The sequence below is a fragment of the Elephas maximus genome, chromosome 10 (assembly GCF_024166365.1).
Source record: "Elephas maximus indicus isolate mEleMax1 chromosome 10, mEleMax1 primary haplotype, whole genome shotgun sequence".
NCBI lineage: Eukaryota > Metazoa > Chordata > Mammalia > Proboscidea > Elephantidae > Elephas > Elephas maximus.
In genome coordinates, this window is record NC_064828.1 from 94,353,477 (window position 1) to 94,371,535 (window position 18,059).

At 41.6% G+C, this 18,059-nt stretch overlaps 1 protein-coding gene across 1 annotated transcript in view; it reads right to left on the reverse strand.

Annotated features, from left to right (window-relative positions):
* GTF2A1 (general transcription factor IIA subunit 1) overlaps positions 1-8,748 on the reverse strand; it is a 57,710-nt gene extending 48,962 nt beyond the window's left edge. Inside the window, exons 1-2 of the mRNA XM_049899782.1 lie at positions 8,273-8,748; positions 4,111-4,212 (exon numbers count right to left, since the gene is read on the reverse strand). Coding sequence (XP_049755739.1) covers positions 4,111-4,212; positions 8,273-8,302 — 132 coding nt within the window. The 5' untranslated portion in view covers positions 8,303-8,748. The remainder of the gene's footprint in view (positions 1-4,110; positions 4,213-8,272) is intronic.
* Positions 8,749-18,059: the final 9,311 nt, after the last annotated feature.

Sequence of the window (18,059 nt, forward strand, 5' to 3'; positions counted from 1 at the left end):
TGGTCTTGTAACTTCCACCAAAAGATTGGCTGGGACTATGCAAACAAGGTGCTTGTGGCCCACCAAGGAGACTGGACAGCTTGCTCATAATACAAATAAGGTGCATGGCACCCTTGTGGGGATGGGACCGCACAAATAAGGTGTATGGAACCCTAACGAGGGGATTGGTCGGTTTTGCCATTCTGCTAGGCTTAGAAGAGAGCCAATCCCAGAGCAGAGGGCGACCTGACCACCACCAAGAAGAGATGGGAGCAGGGCACATCCTTTGGACCTGGGATCCCTGTGCTGACACCCTCCTAGGTCAGAAGACAGAGAAAGAGTCGCAACACTGAAGACATCAAGACGGCAAGAAGCAGCAGCAGAGGCAGCAGAACCAGACCGGCTTAAGATAGAGCAGTGAGTTTCCCAGGCCAAGGAGCAAGAAAGCTGAGCACCTTTCGGCAGGAGACTTGCTGGTGGACTGGGGTGCCTCTGGGGACTTGTTGGGAGAGCTAGGCTTACCAACCCACGGAGCTAGAGAGCTGAGCGCCTCCGGGCTAGGGCTTACTGGCAAAGTGGGGTACCTCCTGGCACTTACTGGCAGAGCTAAAGAGCTTCGTTAACACTTCCTCAAGCAAGGCAGAGGCCAGGTCAAGGGCCAGAGAGAGGCCTGCCTTTGGGCGCAACTGAAAAGTGCCTGTCCTGATCAAAGATCTATATCTTTAGTTGTTTCTGAACCTGAATTGTAACTTGCTACTTCCCTAATAAACCCCATAATGAGTACTGTCTTCGAGTTCTGTGTGGGCAATGGAATGAATCAAACCCAGCAGAGAAGTAGAGATTGCCGTGGGAGGGATGGTTGGTGTCAGATTGCCAAAAAAGTTGGAATATGGCAGCTCGCCTGACCCCTGCCTCACAGCAATCAGCCTTGAGCTGTTGATAAAGACAATGATTCTTCCCCCTTGTGAAGTCAGAGGGGGTCTGATAGCCCTGCCACAAAAAACATTTCACAAACAAACAGATTTCTTAAAAACATGGACTGCGTGTGTTTTATACATCTTTTCCAGGTACCACAGTTCACATACTAAAGTACATGCATAGCAGTTCAAAGAAATAACCTCTAGAATTAGGCTGAATTTTTTTTTTTTTAAATCACCTCCCTTCCTACATTATCTATACTTACCCTTCCAATAACATATACTCATCCCTTCATCTTAATTCATAATCCACCAGTGTATTCTTCACAGCCTCACACAAACAAAGAGGGGAGGGGAGCTAATAACAAAGCCCTTCATAAACTACACAATATAAAATTAGTTTTTATTAGTAGGAATGTCTAAACCTGTGTGGTTCGATATGCTATCTACTAGCCACACATGGCAATTTAAATTACAGTAATGCACTACATAACATCAGTTAGGGCAAAATCCAACTGCATATGTATCTGTAGTCTGGCGTGTACCCTCTGGGAAATGCCTACTGCCCCACCACCCTCTCACTTACTGGAACAGGCACCTGAGCCACTGGGAGGAGTGGGCGTCCGATCCTGCTCCCAAGCACCCAAGGTTGGAGCCTACTCACTGTGACCTTAACATGCCACGCACCAGGCAGGACCTGGCCGGGTGCTCACCTGGGGTGACCCCTGCGGGAGCTGCTTGGGATGCTTGCTACACAGCAGCCCCCAGGCCTACGTGCGTGGGAGACCCATGTCCCAAAGACCCAGGTATTTGCACAACGTCCAAAACACATTACATCCTATTTCACAGAACCTACTGTGGGCGTTAAGTGACGTCTTACTAAGTTAAATATAAAATTCAGTTCCTCAATTCTACTAAGCATACTTCAGGTGTTTAATAGTCTAGTGTCTGCCATAGTTAACAGCACAAACACAGAACACTTCCATCATCATGTACAGTTCTACTGGACAGTTCTGGCTGTTCAACTGTTAAAAACTAGGGCACATTCTGCAAGTTCTAATAAGAGTCTGAAGAAATTTAGCACACAGAATCAAAATAACAAACTCATTTTGGTCTAACAGTTTTATTTTTAACTCTAGTTATAACCCAGGATAGAAGACTATGCCCCACTTAAAAACAACAAAAATATTATATACTTTGTTCTGATTCTGGGACCATACTTGTTATCAGACAATTCAATTAAGTATTTACTGAATTAAAAAAAAAAAAAAAAAAACCCACTGCTATCAAGTCAATCTCGACTCAGAGTGACCCTATAGGACAAAGTAGAACTGCCCCACAGGGTTTCTAAGGAGCAGCTGGTGGATTCAAACTGGAGGCTTTATGGTTAGCAGCTGAGCTCTTAACCACCGTGCCACCAGGGCTCTTATCTACTGAATACCAACCATATATGCCAAGCACTGTGGTAGAAACTGGGAATTCAAGGCTGAGTAAGTCAGAGTTTTTGTCCTTAAAAAAACCATTAAAAAATTATTGTACGACCTATAAAATATATAGGAATTAAAAAAGCTCAACGTAATAAAAATGCAGGTCTCTGGAGACAATGCCAATTCCACTGGGACAAGTAGTAAAAACAAATTTCCTAAAATTTTCACTGAGATATGCAAGCATAGATAATGAACAACCTGAACTGACCACTAGTTTGACCTAAAATAAATTATTTAAATTCTTTGAGCATGATTTTCTACACCTAAAAATATTATACCTCCTATATAAGATCATAAAACTACAAGGACAATCATAAGAGTGTAACATAAAATGCAAAATATTCACTCCACGTAAGGAATCAAAATAAGCTTATTCTTTTGCTACTCATATCCCTGAGGTACTTTATGCTATTGAAGCAGTTTATATTGCTGTTTCTGCCCAATTCATGTCTGAGTTCATATTCTCTCACCTGAATTTTTAGACACTTAATCTTCCCTTTTAGTAACCATTACACGTCTCTCAAATAAATAAATATTTCCTCATTGCTTAAATCTATTTAGTATTCCTTCAGAAGGGCAGATTTTTACTGAAAACTCTAGAGAAGTTCCTTATGACTCTAAGACATATTTTATAACCACAGTAAAGGTGAGATTTCTTGGATTTATAATGAGTTGCTAAGTTATACATTTTATACCTTGGTTGAATGGATAAGACCACAACAAATACTCCTTAGCATTTATTAACTGGGATTACTTACTTGTACACAGCAGTAAAAGAACATCCAAGGTCTAAGCCAGCAGTTCTAAAACTTTTTGGTCTCAGAACAATTTATCACTTTCAGTGACAAATGGCTTAAAGGAAAACAGCACTTATACATTTGAGTTGTGAGTTGAACTGGCCACTTTTTTTCATAGAACCTAACTTTTACTTGAAAAGTTGATGAATAAACTATGGTTATTCAAACTTGGCATTTGAATGACCTCATGAGCCCCCTGAAAGGGTCTCAGAGGAACCTCCGGGAACACATGGACCACACTTGAAAGCCACTATTCTAAGCAATAGTGCTAAAATACTCCATTTAATTTCATGAGTCATTGTAACACCAGAAAACACAAATGCTAAATAAAAATATCTAAATATTTCTGCTTAAATTCCAGATACAGAAAACCAGCTCCCCAAATAAAATACATTATAAACCTAACATTTGGTCCACATAAAGGATCTGACTCAGAACCTAAAATTCTTTTATCAAGCATTTATTCAATCCCCACAACTTAAAACACACTTTAGAATGCAAATGCATTAACACTATTAAAAAAAAAAAAAAAACTGTTACAGGCACATCAAGTAACCTGACCATAAAGCAGAATGTTAATCACCCAATAATAGCTCATGTTTTTGCCAAACACTGCACTAAGCATTTTTCTACGGCTATTGCATTTAATCGTCTAAACAACCCTATAAGGTAAATACTACTAGTTCTCATCTTACAGATAAGAAAATTGAAAAATGGAAATAGCTTTCCCAAGGTGAGAGAAATAGATGATAGAGTCAGAATTTGAAACCAATTATTTGTGCACCAAAGCCAGCATCCTTCACTAAACAATGCTGTCTCTTGCATCAAAGTCAGACACTCATGCTATGGAAAAAGTATGGATTAGTCTCTAGAAAAAAGAATGTTTTGATAAAAATGCATGAATTTTTTTTTTAAAAAAAGCCAACTCACAGTTTTCAATTCCATCAGGACTTGTTCATCTACTCCATCATCCAGAAATATGTCTCTCACATCATTAATAACGTCTTCAATCACAGATCTGTATAACTTAGGCTTCGAAAGAAAAATGAAAGACTGCTGAAAAAGACTATTTTTTATATATTAAAATGCATAGTAGGTTTTCACAAACTCAAGACAAATTAGTCATTTTAAAAATGACCTAAAATTTATAAATGTTTAAATTATTTAGTGCAATTCATAAGCCGAATGCCCTTATACATACGAGGTCCACACAATTTCCAGTTATAATTTCCTCTCCTGTAGTCAAAACACCTAATGTGATGCTCGATAATAGCTTTATGGGTTGCTTATGTCTAGCTTCTATTATTCCCTGCTTGGTGTGAACCCTGTTTTATCTCACAACCTTGTCACTAAGTCTTAGATTTTTAAAGAAGCTTAGGAAACCCTGGTGGTGTAGTAGTTAAGAACTACGGCTACTAACTAAAAGATCAGCAGTTTGAATCTACCAGGTGCTCCCTGGAAACCCTATGGGGCAGTTCTACCGTCCTTTAGGGTCACTATGAGTCGGCATCAACTTGACAACAGGTGTGTGTGTGTATATCCTGTAGTCATTTCCCTGGTAATAAATCTGGAACCTAATGAGGATTGAAGTTCAAAAATCACCTAATTTCTGTTCCTGTGACCCACTCTGTATCTTAAAGTTCTATCATTAAATTGTTCCCATATCCACAACGATAGGTCTCAACGTCCGAGACGAACCAGTTATACTGATCTCTTTCCCAGGACCTCCCAAAATTTATTATTACTATTATGGCTAGTATTATTTGGTGGATATTATTGTTGGTACTACATTGCTTGGTATTATTATTACTATTATTGTTGGTACTTGGCAGCTGGCTTCTAGAAGATTGCCAGGATAAAATGCGAGTGTCTATGAAAACCACTTTCAAACATATTTTTTAAAAACTAAAAGGTGAGACGTAGAACAATTAGCCCAACCCACATCCTATTTTTAACATGTTAGACAAAAGGAAGTTTGCAGCCAGACTGGTAAAACTAGAGGTGCCTTGTTATTATCACATACACATATGGTTAACATTTCTTTCTTAAAATTATTTGTCATTATTTTTATTTTATACCTCGTTTAAGGTGAAAGTTATTGGCTGCCCAATAAAGCCAAGGATTTGCTCTCATAAGCAAACTTCAAAGAGAAATAAATGTTTCAGTAGCATTTCTACCTGCAATATTGTTATCACAGGGGAACCCTCAAAGAAAAATGTACTCTTGTCTGACAAAAAACATGTACTGAGTTTGTTAGCACAACTCGCATCTGCCATTAAAAACCATTCATTTCTTCTCATGACAACCAGAAAAACCATTTATTTCTCTAAGTTCTCACCCTTGCTATGCCAATCACTAACTGGCTTTGTCATTTTGCCAAATTTGCCTTTGTGAACTTAAAAATGATTTATCCGTAAAATGTACATCTCAACAATGCCTCCTTATTTTAGCATTCCGATTCTACTTACAAGGGAAGTGTATCTGATTACGGGTATCATCTATACCTACATTGATTTATCTACTGAATTACAAAACTACATGGATAAAGTGGGGTTTTTTTTTTAACCAATAATGACCCCCTCGAGGCACTATAAAGGAAGCAGGTATTCTTAAATTTGTAGCATAAATCTCAAATTGACAATACAAATTATTTTGCCAGCAAATGAGATGTTTTGGTGTTCCTGAAGTCCGTTAACCCTAAAAATCTTTTGCTTAAAGATACAGACATTTACAGACAGAAATACGCTATCTTCTGGTACTCGCAATTTAATTAATCAATCTTGTCTTAAGGCTTTCCTTTTCTACATTAAATGAACCTATGACTTGAACACTTAAAATAGGAAGGGAAATATGTATTCTTCATGAAGTATATACACAAATAACAACTTAGGAAAATTGCTCGTGAGTTGAAAAGTCCTCAAAATATTGATGCTTTATTTTAAAGTACATGGGCGCACAGGCACTATGTGATATAAAACCAAAATCAAACCAAACCCATTGCCTTCGATTCAATTCCAACTCATAGAGACCCTGTGGAGCAATATCCAGGCCATTACTTAAAATTCTAAACTTTACTTGAGCCAAAGTGTTTCTTGCACTTAATGCAAGGCAATTTAGGAGATATTCCAAACTTAAAAACTGGTAAATTAGAGGGCAATTAGTGACACTACCAAGTGATTAATTAGAAGGTTCCTTTCAAAAGTCTTAGAAGGTTCCTTGGGCATACAAAATGATTCAAGTTATATACTTCTGACAAAAACATCCATATTATAGCAATTAAAAGAATTTTAAACCCAGAATGCACAGCAACATTGGAAAATAAACTGGATTAATTTTATACTGGATACCATGTTATCATCCAATGCAATACAGGGAATCTACTTAGATTTTTAATTTTAAAATCCAGTTTGCACTAAATCTCCTCATTCGTGACTCACAATTCCCCTACACATAAATTTACCGTGGAGAAAAAATCCTAAGGTAAAGCTTTAGCCACTTATCTATGACCTCTGAAAAGCTTTCTGTCTTCAGATATTAGCAGAAAACATATTGAAACAATAAAAAAATATGAAATATCAGGAGCTAGATTTCTAAGTTTCCTGAATACTTGATAAAATTATCCCTTCCCAAATCAAGTCCTCTGCAGCTGACACTTAATATAGACAGCATTTTTAAATTCCCGACAATAAGGTACACACCTTCCAGTACAAGAAATAGGATTAAACCCTGTTACTTAAAATTTCTCTTTAAAAAAAATAAATAAAAATAGAAGGGATAGTAATTCGGAATGTTTTCCCCTGGCAAACCAAAGAAAGCAAACCCTAGCTGCAGCATCAAAACATCTGAGGCTCTGAAAGCAGCCCCCCTGAGGGGCGAGATTACAGCGTTAAGAAAAGGACCCAGGAATAAATTGAGCTCTACACACGCCAGCCTCTCGCCTCGGGAGCACGAACCTCCCAGCCCTGCTCGCAGCAGCTCTCACTATTTAAAGCCGGATCTGGTGTTTAAATGGAGAGGCGGTGACGTAGGCCTGAAAAGCACCTTCCCATCCTGGCAGAGTCTATATTAGAGAGCGGCAATGGCTCTATATAAACAGGGCAGCCAAAGGGAGGAGGACCACAAGGCTCAGGGACTGAAAAGCAGGCTAAGCGGCCGCAGCCATGATGGATCGACCCGAGTCGCCAACGGTACGGTGTCGGGCGGCCGCGGGCTGGTCTGCGGCATTCGGGACCGGGCAAAGACGTGTTTTATTGGCACAATAAAAATAAGAGAGTCGGGGGGACTAGTGATCACATTGCGTTGGGGACTGAAAAGGTTTTTTATGTGACTGCTTTTTGCAAACCTACGTGATCGCAAGTAACCAAAAAATGGGCAAACGGGGGAGAAGGAGGCAAATTTTAAGGCGAAAGCAGGGGCACTTTGACCACTGTAGGCTTTTTTTTGTTTGTTTTGGTGCTTTTGCTAGTCGGAGATCCGATGGGGGTTTTGCTTCCCCTTCGCCATTTTACCGATTCGGAAGGAACCGAGATAAGTACTTTTCAACCTTCGTCCGTTTTCCTTAGACATAAAATGGCCCCAATGAAGGGTCCCAAAGCCTAAGCCAGGAAAACCCAGACTAGCCCCCGAAGTGGCATCAGCCTTCCACTGCATTCAAGTGGACCGCGGCGGGGCTTGGGGCTGGCCCAATTCCCCAGACACGGTTTTTGTTTTGAGGTGCTCGGGGAGCCCTCGTCGAGCTCGGACGGGCCCACTTCGGGGGAGGCGGCGGCTCCCCTCCTCCCTCCCGGCGCCGGGGTCTGGGGCCGGGCCGCGCGCTCGCCCCGGCCAACCGCCTCCGCGGCCCGGCCCGCCCCAGGCCCCGCCGCCGCCCCCTCCCGCCGCCGCCGCCGCCGCCGCCGCGCGAGCCCTCGGCGCCCCCCCGCGCCCGCGCCCGGCGCCCGGCCCGGTCCGCCCGAGGCGGGAAGCGGCGGCGGCCGCGCGGGCGGCTGAGGAGAGTCGAGGCCGGGTGTCGCCGCCGTCCCCGCCCCCGCCCGGTCCGGCCGTTGCTGCCGCCTGCATGAAGCCCCCGCCGGCCACCGAACCACGTCCTTACCACGGTGTTTGTGTTTGCCGAGTTCGCCATTTCCACACACAACACAAATAAGAGGGGGGTGAACCCCGAGAAAACAAGGTAAAAACAAAATCAAAAAAGAAAAAGCAAAACCAAAACACCCGGAGGTGACCCGAGCCACCGCACGACTGGGAAAAATTGTAAAATCGGATCCCGAAGGTGTAGAGAGGGGAGCGGAGAGAGGAGCGGGGGGGCACTCCTCCCGGGGCTAAAAACCTCGAGAACCGCCTTCCCCCAGAAAAAAAAAAAAAAAAAAAACCAAGACCCTCCGGGGGTCCGGGGGGCGTTGCCCGCTCCCCACCCCGCGCGAAGGAGGGAAACCACCACCGGTCGCCGCTCCCCGCGCCGCCGCTGCTGCCACCGGCTGCAGCTCCAGCCGTCCGGTCCGCCCGCTTCTCCCCTTTATATAGCGAGCCAACGCGCTGCGCGAGCCGCCGCCGCCGCCGCTCCGCCGAGAGACAGGGCGGAGGGGGAGGGAGGGACGGAAAGGGCGGGGGCAGAGGTGGGCGGGGCCGAGCGCGAGACACCGCGAGAGCCGCGTGCGCAGGCGCGCCGGGGCGGAGGCCGCCGCGGGCCGCGTCGTCACGCGCCGTGGAGAGTGCTGGGCGGGCGGAGCCCGGGGACAGGAGTAGTGAAGTGGGGCTGTGGCTTCTCCAAGTATCGCGTGATCACGTGGTTGGCACTCAGGCGGAAGTCTTCGGAAGCCCATTTGGGTTGAGAAACTTGCAAAACACTTGTGGGAAAGGCGCGAATTCTAGTAACACGGGTATCTAAAGCTGGCTTGTTCTGCCTCGTGGCAGACGTTTCCGCGCCGCCCCGTGCTGGAGGAGCTCCGAATGTGACAGGGGCGGTGGCAGCAGCCTACACAGGCATGGCCGCGGAGGAGGGCCGGTCACGTGTTCTGTACCGGCCCGTGTCGAGGTCCGACCTGGGGCAGTTTTAAGTGCGGAGTCATCTCTCCCGGCGTGAACTGAGATCACACTGCAAGCTGCGCCGTGTTAGCGCTTCTCACTGAGTGTGGACCTTCTCTCGGTTGTTTCTGAAGGGGCTGAAGGCTGATTTGGGCCTATGTTTTCGTGTTCCAGAAGCAGTAATCTGAAACCGCCGAGCCGTTTGTCACCGTATTGAGGCCGGTGACGGAGTTCCCAAAGCTTCGGCCATTATTAGTTGACGTACTTTAAATAACTTCTCACGCTCGTGGAAATGCCAAAAACGAAACGGAACACCATCACTGGAATAAGGAAGTACAATAACTTTTCCTGATTTTTTAAATATTGCGGCTCCATATGGCCAGCACGTAGTGACTAATCATATCTGAAATGCATGCCCTTGACCCACCAACTCTCGTGGCGTCTCGCTGTGAGAGCGAGCAGAAAATGCCCATGTCTTGGAGTGCAATTCAACAGGTTTTTCCCACATTTGCCCAAGCAAATTCTGCTTTTATATCAACATTTCACGCGGGACAGAGAATGTCCTGTTTAGAGAGCAGACCTCGCAGTACTTAATTTTCTTGTCTCTAGGTGTTTTGATGGAAACCCTGGTGGCGTAGTAGTTAAGAGCTACATTTGCTAACCAAACGGTCGGCAGTGGGAATCCACCAGGCGCTCCTTGGAAACGTTATGGGGCAGTTCTACTTTGTTCTTTAGGGTCGCTATGAGTCCGAATCCACTGGACGGCGGTGGGTTTGGGTTTTTTTTTTTCTTAAGGCATTTTGACAAACGTGTAATCTGAAGCAATGAGGGAGTTTATCCTCAAAGTGCAAACAAAAAAAATGCCAGAAGTTATATGCTGGTGCAACCAGGTTTAAATGACTACCAAAGGCACCCTACCAAGAGGGAGGAAAAAATGCAGCCTCCCCGGATCCGAAGGAAGGGATTAGAGAAAACTAAGGCCATTAAGACTCAGAAATGGGAGATTATGGAATGAGTTTGTGACTAGGCAAAAACCTTGAGATTTCTTCTAATACCATCTGATTACCCACTTTGCTCTTACCACTCCGTCGCTTCACAGTTGACTGCCCAGCTGCCTGATTTGGGACCTTAAAAATACACAGAAAACCATACTATTTTTGGAATATTGTATAAATTATGATCCCATCAACACTCATAATTCACTTAATGTTCAGGTGACAACCAGAAAGATTATACAAAACAATTTCCAGTAAGTTTCACTGCATATTATTTTAAGAGAACGTGTTACCTCCATATATGCACACCCCCAACTCTGCACGTGCCATCTCTCATCTTTCATCTTCTTTTCCTCCCTACGACTTGGTATTGTTAATGAACAAATGTTTTGCAATCGGTTTAGATTAAGACTACTTGCATACAGGAGATGGGGATAATCCACGAGATTTGCTCTCCACAGCAGTGCAAATGGTTAACGTGCTCGGCTGCTAATCTAAAGGTTGGCTGTTGGAGTCCTCGCAGAAATGCTTGGGAAGAAAGACTTGGTGATCTACATCGAAAAATCAACCATCGAAAATGCTAAGGAGTACGGTTCTACTCTGACACACGGGGGGTTGCCATGAGTTGGAGTCAGAGACAACTTGATCACAATTGGGGAGGATTGATCGGGGACACAGGTGACGTTAGTAGTTCCATGGTAGAATTCTTGTCTTCCATGTGGGAGACCCAGATTCAATTCCTGGCTGATGCACTTGATGACCAGCCACCACTCATCTGTGGTGGTTTGCGTGTTGCTAGGATGCTGAACAGATTTCAGCAGAGCTTCCTGAAAAAAGGCCTCGAGATCTACTTCTGAAGATCAGCCACTGAAAACCCTGTGGATCATAAATAACAGTCTTATCCACAACTGATCGTGGGGATGGCAGGGACCTGGCAGCATTTCGTTCCATTGTGCATGGGGTCGCTGTGAGTGAAAGGCTACTAACAACAGCAAAGAGACCTATCAGTCAGTCACAATGAGTGGACCTTATTTGGATCCTGCTTCAAATAAACTGTAAAAGAAAATGATGACAATTATGAAACTATTGGAAACTGAACAGCTCCTGGATATTTAGTGAAATTAAAGTTACTGATAAATTTTTAAGTTTGATAATAGTTCTACTTTAAAATACCCTCTCTTTCAAAAATGTGTACTGAAAAACAAAATAATGAGACTTGAATTTGCTTCAAAATAACACAAAAGCAGAGACATAGATGGAGTATTAATGAGGCAAGTTTGGCCATGAGTGTGTAATGGTTGAAGCTGAGGAAGAGTACTATCTGAGTTACCTGGTGCTGCCATAACAAAAACTTTAAAGAACAGAAATTTATTTTCTCACAGTTCAGGTGGCTACAAGTCCAAATTCAGAGTGTGGCTCTAGGGGCAGTCCTTCCTTGTCTTTCAGCTTCTAGTAGCTGCCAGAAGTCCTTGTGGCTGCATGTGTCTCCTCTGTTTTTCTCTTCTCCTTTTATGTGTCTTCATCCGCTCTGCTTTTTTTCCTAACTCAGAAATGAGTAAATTTAGAGCCCAACCTACTGGGTATGACCTAATTAGCATAACAAAAACCCTATTTCAAGGGCCCTGGGTGGCAGTTGTTAGGAGCTTGGTTGCCAAACGAAAGGTGGCTTGAACCTCCCAGCAGATGTGGCAGTTGGCTTCCGGTTTCCGTAAAGATTACAGCCTTGGAAACCCTGTGAGGCATTTCTACTCTGTCCTATGGGGTCGCTATGCATCAGAATGTACGCCAGGGCAAAACAGAACAGATTTTGGTTTTTTGTTGTTGTTTGCGTGGCACAACAAACAGTTAACACTTGGCTGCTAACCTAAAGGTTAGCAGGCGCTACAGAAGAAAAGCCTTGTGCTCTGTCAAAGGTTACAGTCAAGAGAACGCTATGGAGCAGTTCTAGTCTGTAACACATGGGGCCACTTGAGCTGAAATTGACACCAACGGGTTTGTTTGTTTTCAGTTTAGGGGCCTGGACTTCAATACATGTTTGGGGGAGACAATTCAACCCATAACGGGTACCCATAACCAAACCCATCAATTCCAACTCATAGCGACGCTGTAGGACAGAGCAGAACTTCCCCACAGGGTTTCCAGGGCTATAAATCTTTACAGAAGCAGACTGCCACATCTTTCTCCGGTAGGAGTGGCTGGTGGGTTCAAACCACTAAACTTTCAGCTGGCAGCCAAGCGTTTAAGCACTGTGCCACCAGAGCACCTATAACAGGTACATTGGGGTTTATTAGACTATTCAACCTGTTTTTACATACGTTTGAAATTCTGTATTTAAAAAAATGCTAAAGGGAGCCCAGTGACACATTATTTTACAATCAGTGATGGTTCTTTATTCACACAGCTTGTCATCAGTATTCCCAAGAAGGCCTGGTGTTGTGTTATAAATGTAATTAATATTAAACACTGTGTTTAATTACATGGGTTTCCTCTTTCTCTGATTCTTATATCTCAGCTATTTTTGCCTCATCTTGAATCACAAGTTAAACAACTGTGATTTGGGACAGTTAAAAATGGTTAAATTTACAGGATGCTTGTTCAGATAGTTTTATAAAAAATATTCTTCTAGTGGCCAAATGATCTTTGATTTATTTGCTGCCTTTATCTTCTCGCTTGTATGCCTTCAACTTGATAGAGGCTTCTGATATGACAGACAATTCTGCATAGACAACTTTCTAATAAAATACATCATAGCAGATAAATCTGTAGTTAATCAACTAATTATTACTGAAACTAAATAGGCTGGTTTGCATTCTTTTCCAGAACCTACCGTTCTCTGGTAGTATGGATTAATAAGTAGAGGTAACAGAGATTATAAAACAAAACGTGGCAGGAAGATTATTAGAGATTTCAGGCCAGAATGGAAGTACGGAATCTGCTTAAATACTGTGGGCTGGACTTTGCTTTCACAAGGGTAACTGTGAGAAAATCGGGTGTGATCCAAATACTTTCTTGAGAACCAAGACTCTGGGCTAATGTTTTTGGCTTGCTCTTCAAAAAAAAAAAAAAAAAAAAAAAGTGGCATAGCCAGAAGCAAAAAGAATGAACATTTAAATAAACCAAAAAAAAAAAAAATTGCTTTTTAAAAGACCAAGAAATTTGCCATTTTGTGTTCCCTGCCTAACTGAGAAGCAGTAATAATGATGATGGACTTATTTGGCAGCCTTTGGTTTTTAAAAAACTTTAATCCCAAATTATCTCCTTTAGAGCTTGTAACAGTCCTTTGAGATAAGTAATATTATCCCTTTTTTATGAATAGGAAACTGAGACTCAGGTTAAGTAGTGACTTAATCCAAGCTCATATTGCTATTTACTGGTGAAATCGTAGTGATACAAATTTAAGGTTCTTTCTACCTGTCTTATAGAGGAAAAGCTCTTGGTCCAAGAGAATGTGAAGGGTTTGAATCAGATAATATTGTTCTTGAGTTTTTCCAATACGTGTTAATGATATCATGGGTTAAACTTCATTTGGCAGAAGAGCAACCCTACAGTATGCACATTTGAGACTTGAAGAAGAGAAACTTTACCCCAATTAAATATAATCGCCCTCATAAAAATATCATCAAAAAGCATTTACTAAATCATCTCAGATAACTGATTTCAGTGTTGCTACATCAGTATAAAATCATCATTTTCCTTTTCCAAATAGCATGTACTCAATTATTGAATTTGGCAAGAACAGTTATTTTCTAGCCATATTCTGTATAATCAAAACATTTTGGCCTAGCTTTATAATTACATATTAAATATTTTCATAAAACAAGAAAATGTAGGATGGCCATTTATAGTAGTAGAAAATTGGGAAGGGGAATTCTTTCTCTTTTACCTGTTGGACTAGTGGTATAACTCCCACTTTTTTATGTAGATAGAAAAATCAGTTGTGCCTGTGGCAATGTCATTGCACAATAAATTAGAAGAAACAGCATACAGTAAAAAGAAGGGGATAGTAGGATAGCAAGTACTCAAGAGTATGAACTCTCTAGGTCTAAGAGACCTAGGTGCTAGTCCTGGCTCTGACCATGGGCAAGTCACTTCCTCTTATCTGCAAAACAGCGTCCGTGATATTACTTACTTGAGAGAGTTGTGCGAGAATTAAGAGATAACCTACGTAAAGCTATTTAGCACAGTGCTTAGCACAAAGTAGGTCTCCTGTAAATGTTTGCTAAAACAACAGTAATAATATCAATTGTATAGAAAAGTAAACAATGACTCTATCATATATTCATCTGGATCATGTTAAGCTGTGAAGGAAAGATTAGGAATCAAAACACAATTCTGAACTGAGTCCACCAATTAAGCAAACACCTATCTTTTGAATGTTTTTTTTCAACTGTAAAATTTAGAATCAAAGAAGAAAGTAGTTCCAAGTTTTAAATAAAATATGTACCACACTCTAAATTATATTTTTCACAGTTTTTGTGTGTGTGTGGTTAGTATAATGGAATGATTCACTGTTTTAAATGAAAGGCTTTATGTAAACCCCTACTCAAGGTATGTGATTGTTCATTTGTCAAGTCTAGAATGCATTACCACTTATCAATAAAACTTAAAATGATAGATTTTCAGCCTCCTGGTATGTTATATTGCAGAGTGTGTGAGATGAAAGACAATCAATACTATTATCTGGATGCAGAATGGCAAAATACACCTGAGCTAAGATGGAACATAGGACAAGGAAACCACTGTCCCTGGAGTGGTGTTTCATTTCTTGTCTATACATTTTGTAACTTCCTTAGTGAAGTTTATCATTAACAATGGTTTTGTTTTCAAAGGGTAAAATTTATCACCTATTTGCCTCCTAATTCACATGTGCAAACGTTTCTCTCTAATCTTAGCTAGTAATGTCAAACCCAAATCCTGTTCTTCTAAACTCTGTGCTTTACCTCTTCACTTACTCTCCTCTCTCCTTCCCTCTCTCCCTTCTCCTTCTTCTTTCTCTCTGTTTTTATTTTCCTTTTAAATGCAAAAACTATTGAATGTCAAACATAGCATATTTTCAATGATCATAATGTATTTTTATCCTTTCAATGTTGCTGTCTTGGGCTGGGTTCTCTAGAGAAGCAAAACGAGTGAAGTGTATGTATACATAAATATATAGAGAGAGATTTACCTCAGAGAAATGGCTCATGCAGTTGTGGAGGTGGGCAAGTCCCAAATCCATGGGTCAGATGTCAGGTTGGAGGCTTCTGCTGACTTACATGGTTGCAGGAGCTGACAAACCCAAAATAGGCAGGTCTGGTTGACGGCTGCTGGCTCACAGGGTTTTGAGAGTTAGCAAATCCCAAGATCTGCAGGTCAGGCAGCAGACTGCTGGCTCATGTCCCAAAAACCAGAGGTCAGAGGATGAAGAGTTGGATGCAGGATCCAGCTTGAGTTTTGCCAGAACATCCATATATATTGGATGTAGGCCACATCCCCAAGGAAATTCCCTTTTCAATTGATTGTCTGCTCACATCAGATCACAAAATAGAGGATAAGTACATCATTACATAACTGCCAAACCATTGAGAATCATGGCCCAGCCAAGTTGACACATGGCCTTAACCATCATACTTGGCCAAAAAATCAAATCAGAATTTCTGTTCTGTTCTTTTTTTTAGTGTGATCGGATAAAACCCATTGCCGTCAAGTCAATTTCTACTAATAGTGGCCCTGTGTGGTGTGATTGGATAGTGATCAACAAATACAGAGTATTCTTAAAACCTCAATACGTGTTTAGTGTACAATATTCAGCCAATTTAACTTTACCCTCAACCAATCATGGCATGTTAAAATCAATTTATTTGAGGATAAAAAAAGAAAAATTACAAAGCTATCACATGAAAATTATACTAAATAAAACAGGAAACGCCTGTATTCTCATCTTTCCAGTAACACCTATGTGTTTCTCACTCTTGTAAGAGATCTCTAGATACACATATATGTTGTTGTTGTGTGCCATTGAGTTGAGTCCAACTCACAGTGACCCTCTAGGACAGCGTAGAACTGCCCCATTGGTTTTCCAAGGCACTGGGTTTTAATCTTGAATTGGCTTGAGGGCAACGGGTTTGGGATTTTTTGTTTTTTAATCTTTATGGAATCTGACTGCCACATCTTTCTCCCACAGAGGATCTGGTGGGTTTGGACCGCTGACCTTTCAGTTAGTAGCCAAGCACTTTAACTACTGTGCTACTAGAGCTCCTTTTTATACATATATGTTGTTGTTTGGTGCCGTCGAGTCAGTTCCGACTCATAGTAACCCTATGTACAACAGAACAAAACACTGCCTGGTCCTGCACCATCCTCACAATCATTGAACTTGAGTCCATTGTTGCAGCCACTGTGTCAATCTATCTCGGTAACGGTCCTTCTCTTTTTCGCTGGCCCTCCACTTCTCCAGGGACTGATCCCTCCTAATAACATGTCCAAAGTTTGTGAAACATAGTCTCGCCATCCTTGCTTCTAAGGAGGATTTTGGTTGTACTTCCAAGACAGAGTTTGTTCATTCTTTTGGCAGTCCGTGGTATATTCAATATTCTTCTCCCACACCACAATTCAAAGGTGTCAGTTCTTCTTCAGTCTTTCTTATTCATCGTCCAGCTTTAGCATGCATATGAGGAGATTGAAAACACTATGGCTTGGGTCAGGCACATCTTAGTGTTCAAGGTGACATCTTTCCTTTTCAACACTTTAAAGAGGTCTTTTCTTGCAGATTTGCCCAATGTAATGCATCTTTTTATTTCTTGACTGCTGCTTCCATGGGTGTTGATTGTGGATTCAGGTAAAATGAAATTCTTTACAACTTCAGTCTTTTCTCTGGTTATCATTATGTTGCTTATTGGTCGAGTCATGAGAATTTTTGTTTTCTTTATGTTGAGGTGTAATCCATATTGAAGGCTGTGGTCTTCGATCGTCATCAGTAAGTTCTTCAAGTCCTCTTCACTTTCAGCAAGCAAGGTGGTGTCATCTGCGTATCGCGAATTATTAATGAGACTTCCTCCCATCCTGATTGCTCATTCTCTTTCTTGTAGTCCAGCTTCTTGGATTATTTGCTCAGCATACAGATTGAATAAGTATGGTGAAAGGATACGACCCTGATGCATGCTTTTCCTGACATTAAACCACACGGTATCCCTTTGTTCTGGTCGAATGGCTGCCTGTTGATCTGTGTATAGGTTTCTCATGAGCACAATTAAATGTTCTGTAATTCACAATCTTCAAAATGTTTTTCAAATTTTATTGTGATCCACACAGTTGAATGCCTTTGTATAGTCAGTAAAGCAAAGGTAAACATCTTTCTGGTATTCTCTGCTTTCAGCCAGAATCCATCTGACATCAGCAATGATATACATATATAAAAAAAATACAATTACACTTTTGCTTTTTAAAAAATGAAATCATGCCTTAAATTTTGTATGCAACTTACTTTTTTCATAGACCTGCTGTATGACAAACTACTTTCTAGGCCAGTAAATTTTAAAATGTCTCAGATGGTTTTAGTGGTTGTATGGAATTTCATTGTATGACTGTACCATTAATTTATTCAACTATTCCCAGTTACGCTCTTACCTTTTTTGGTATTATAAACATTGGTGCAACAATATCCTTGTGCTTGCACCTTTATGTACTTTTGATATTATTTTTATAGGATGAAAACCAGTTACCAGTGTAGGTGATTCCAACTCAGAGTAGAACTGCACTCCATAGGATTTTCAAGGCTGCAACCTTTTGAAAGCATGTCACCAGGCCTTTCTTCCGATGTGCTTGTGGGTGGGTTCAAACTACCAACTTTTCAGTTAGTAGTTGAGCACTTAACCATCTGTGCCA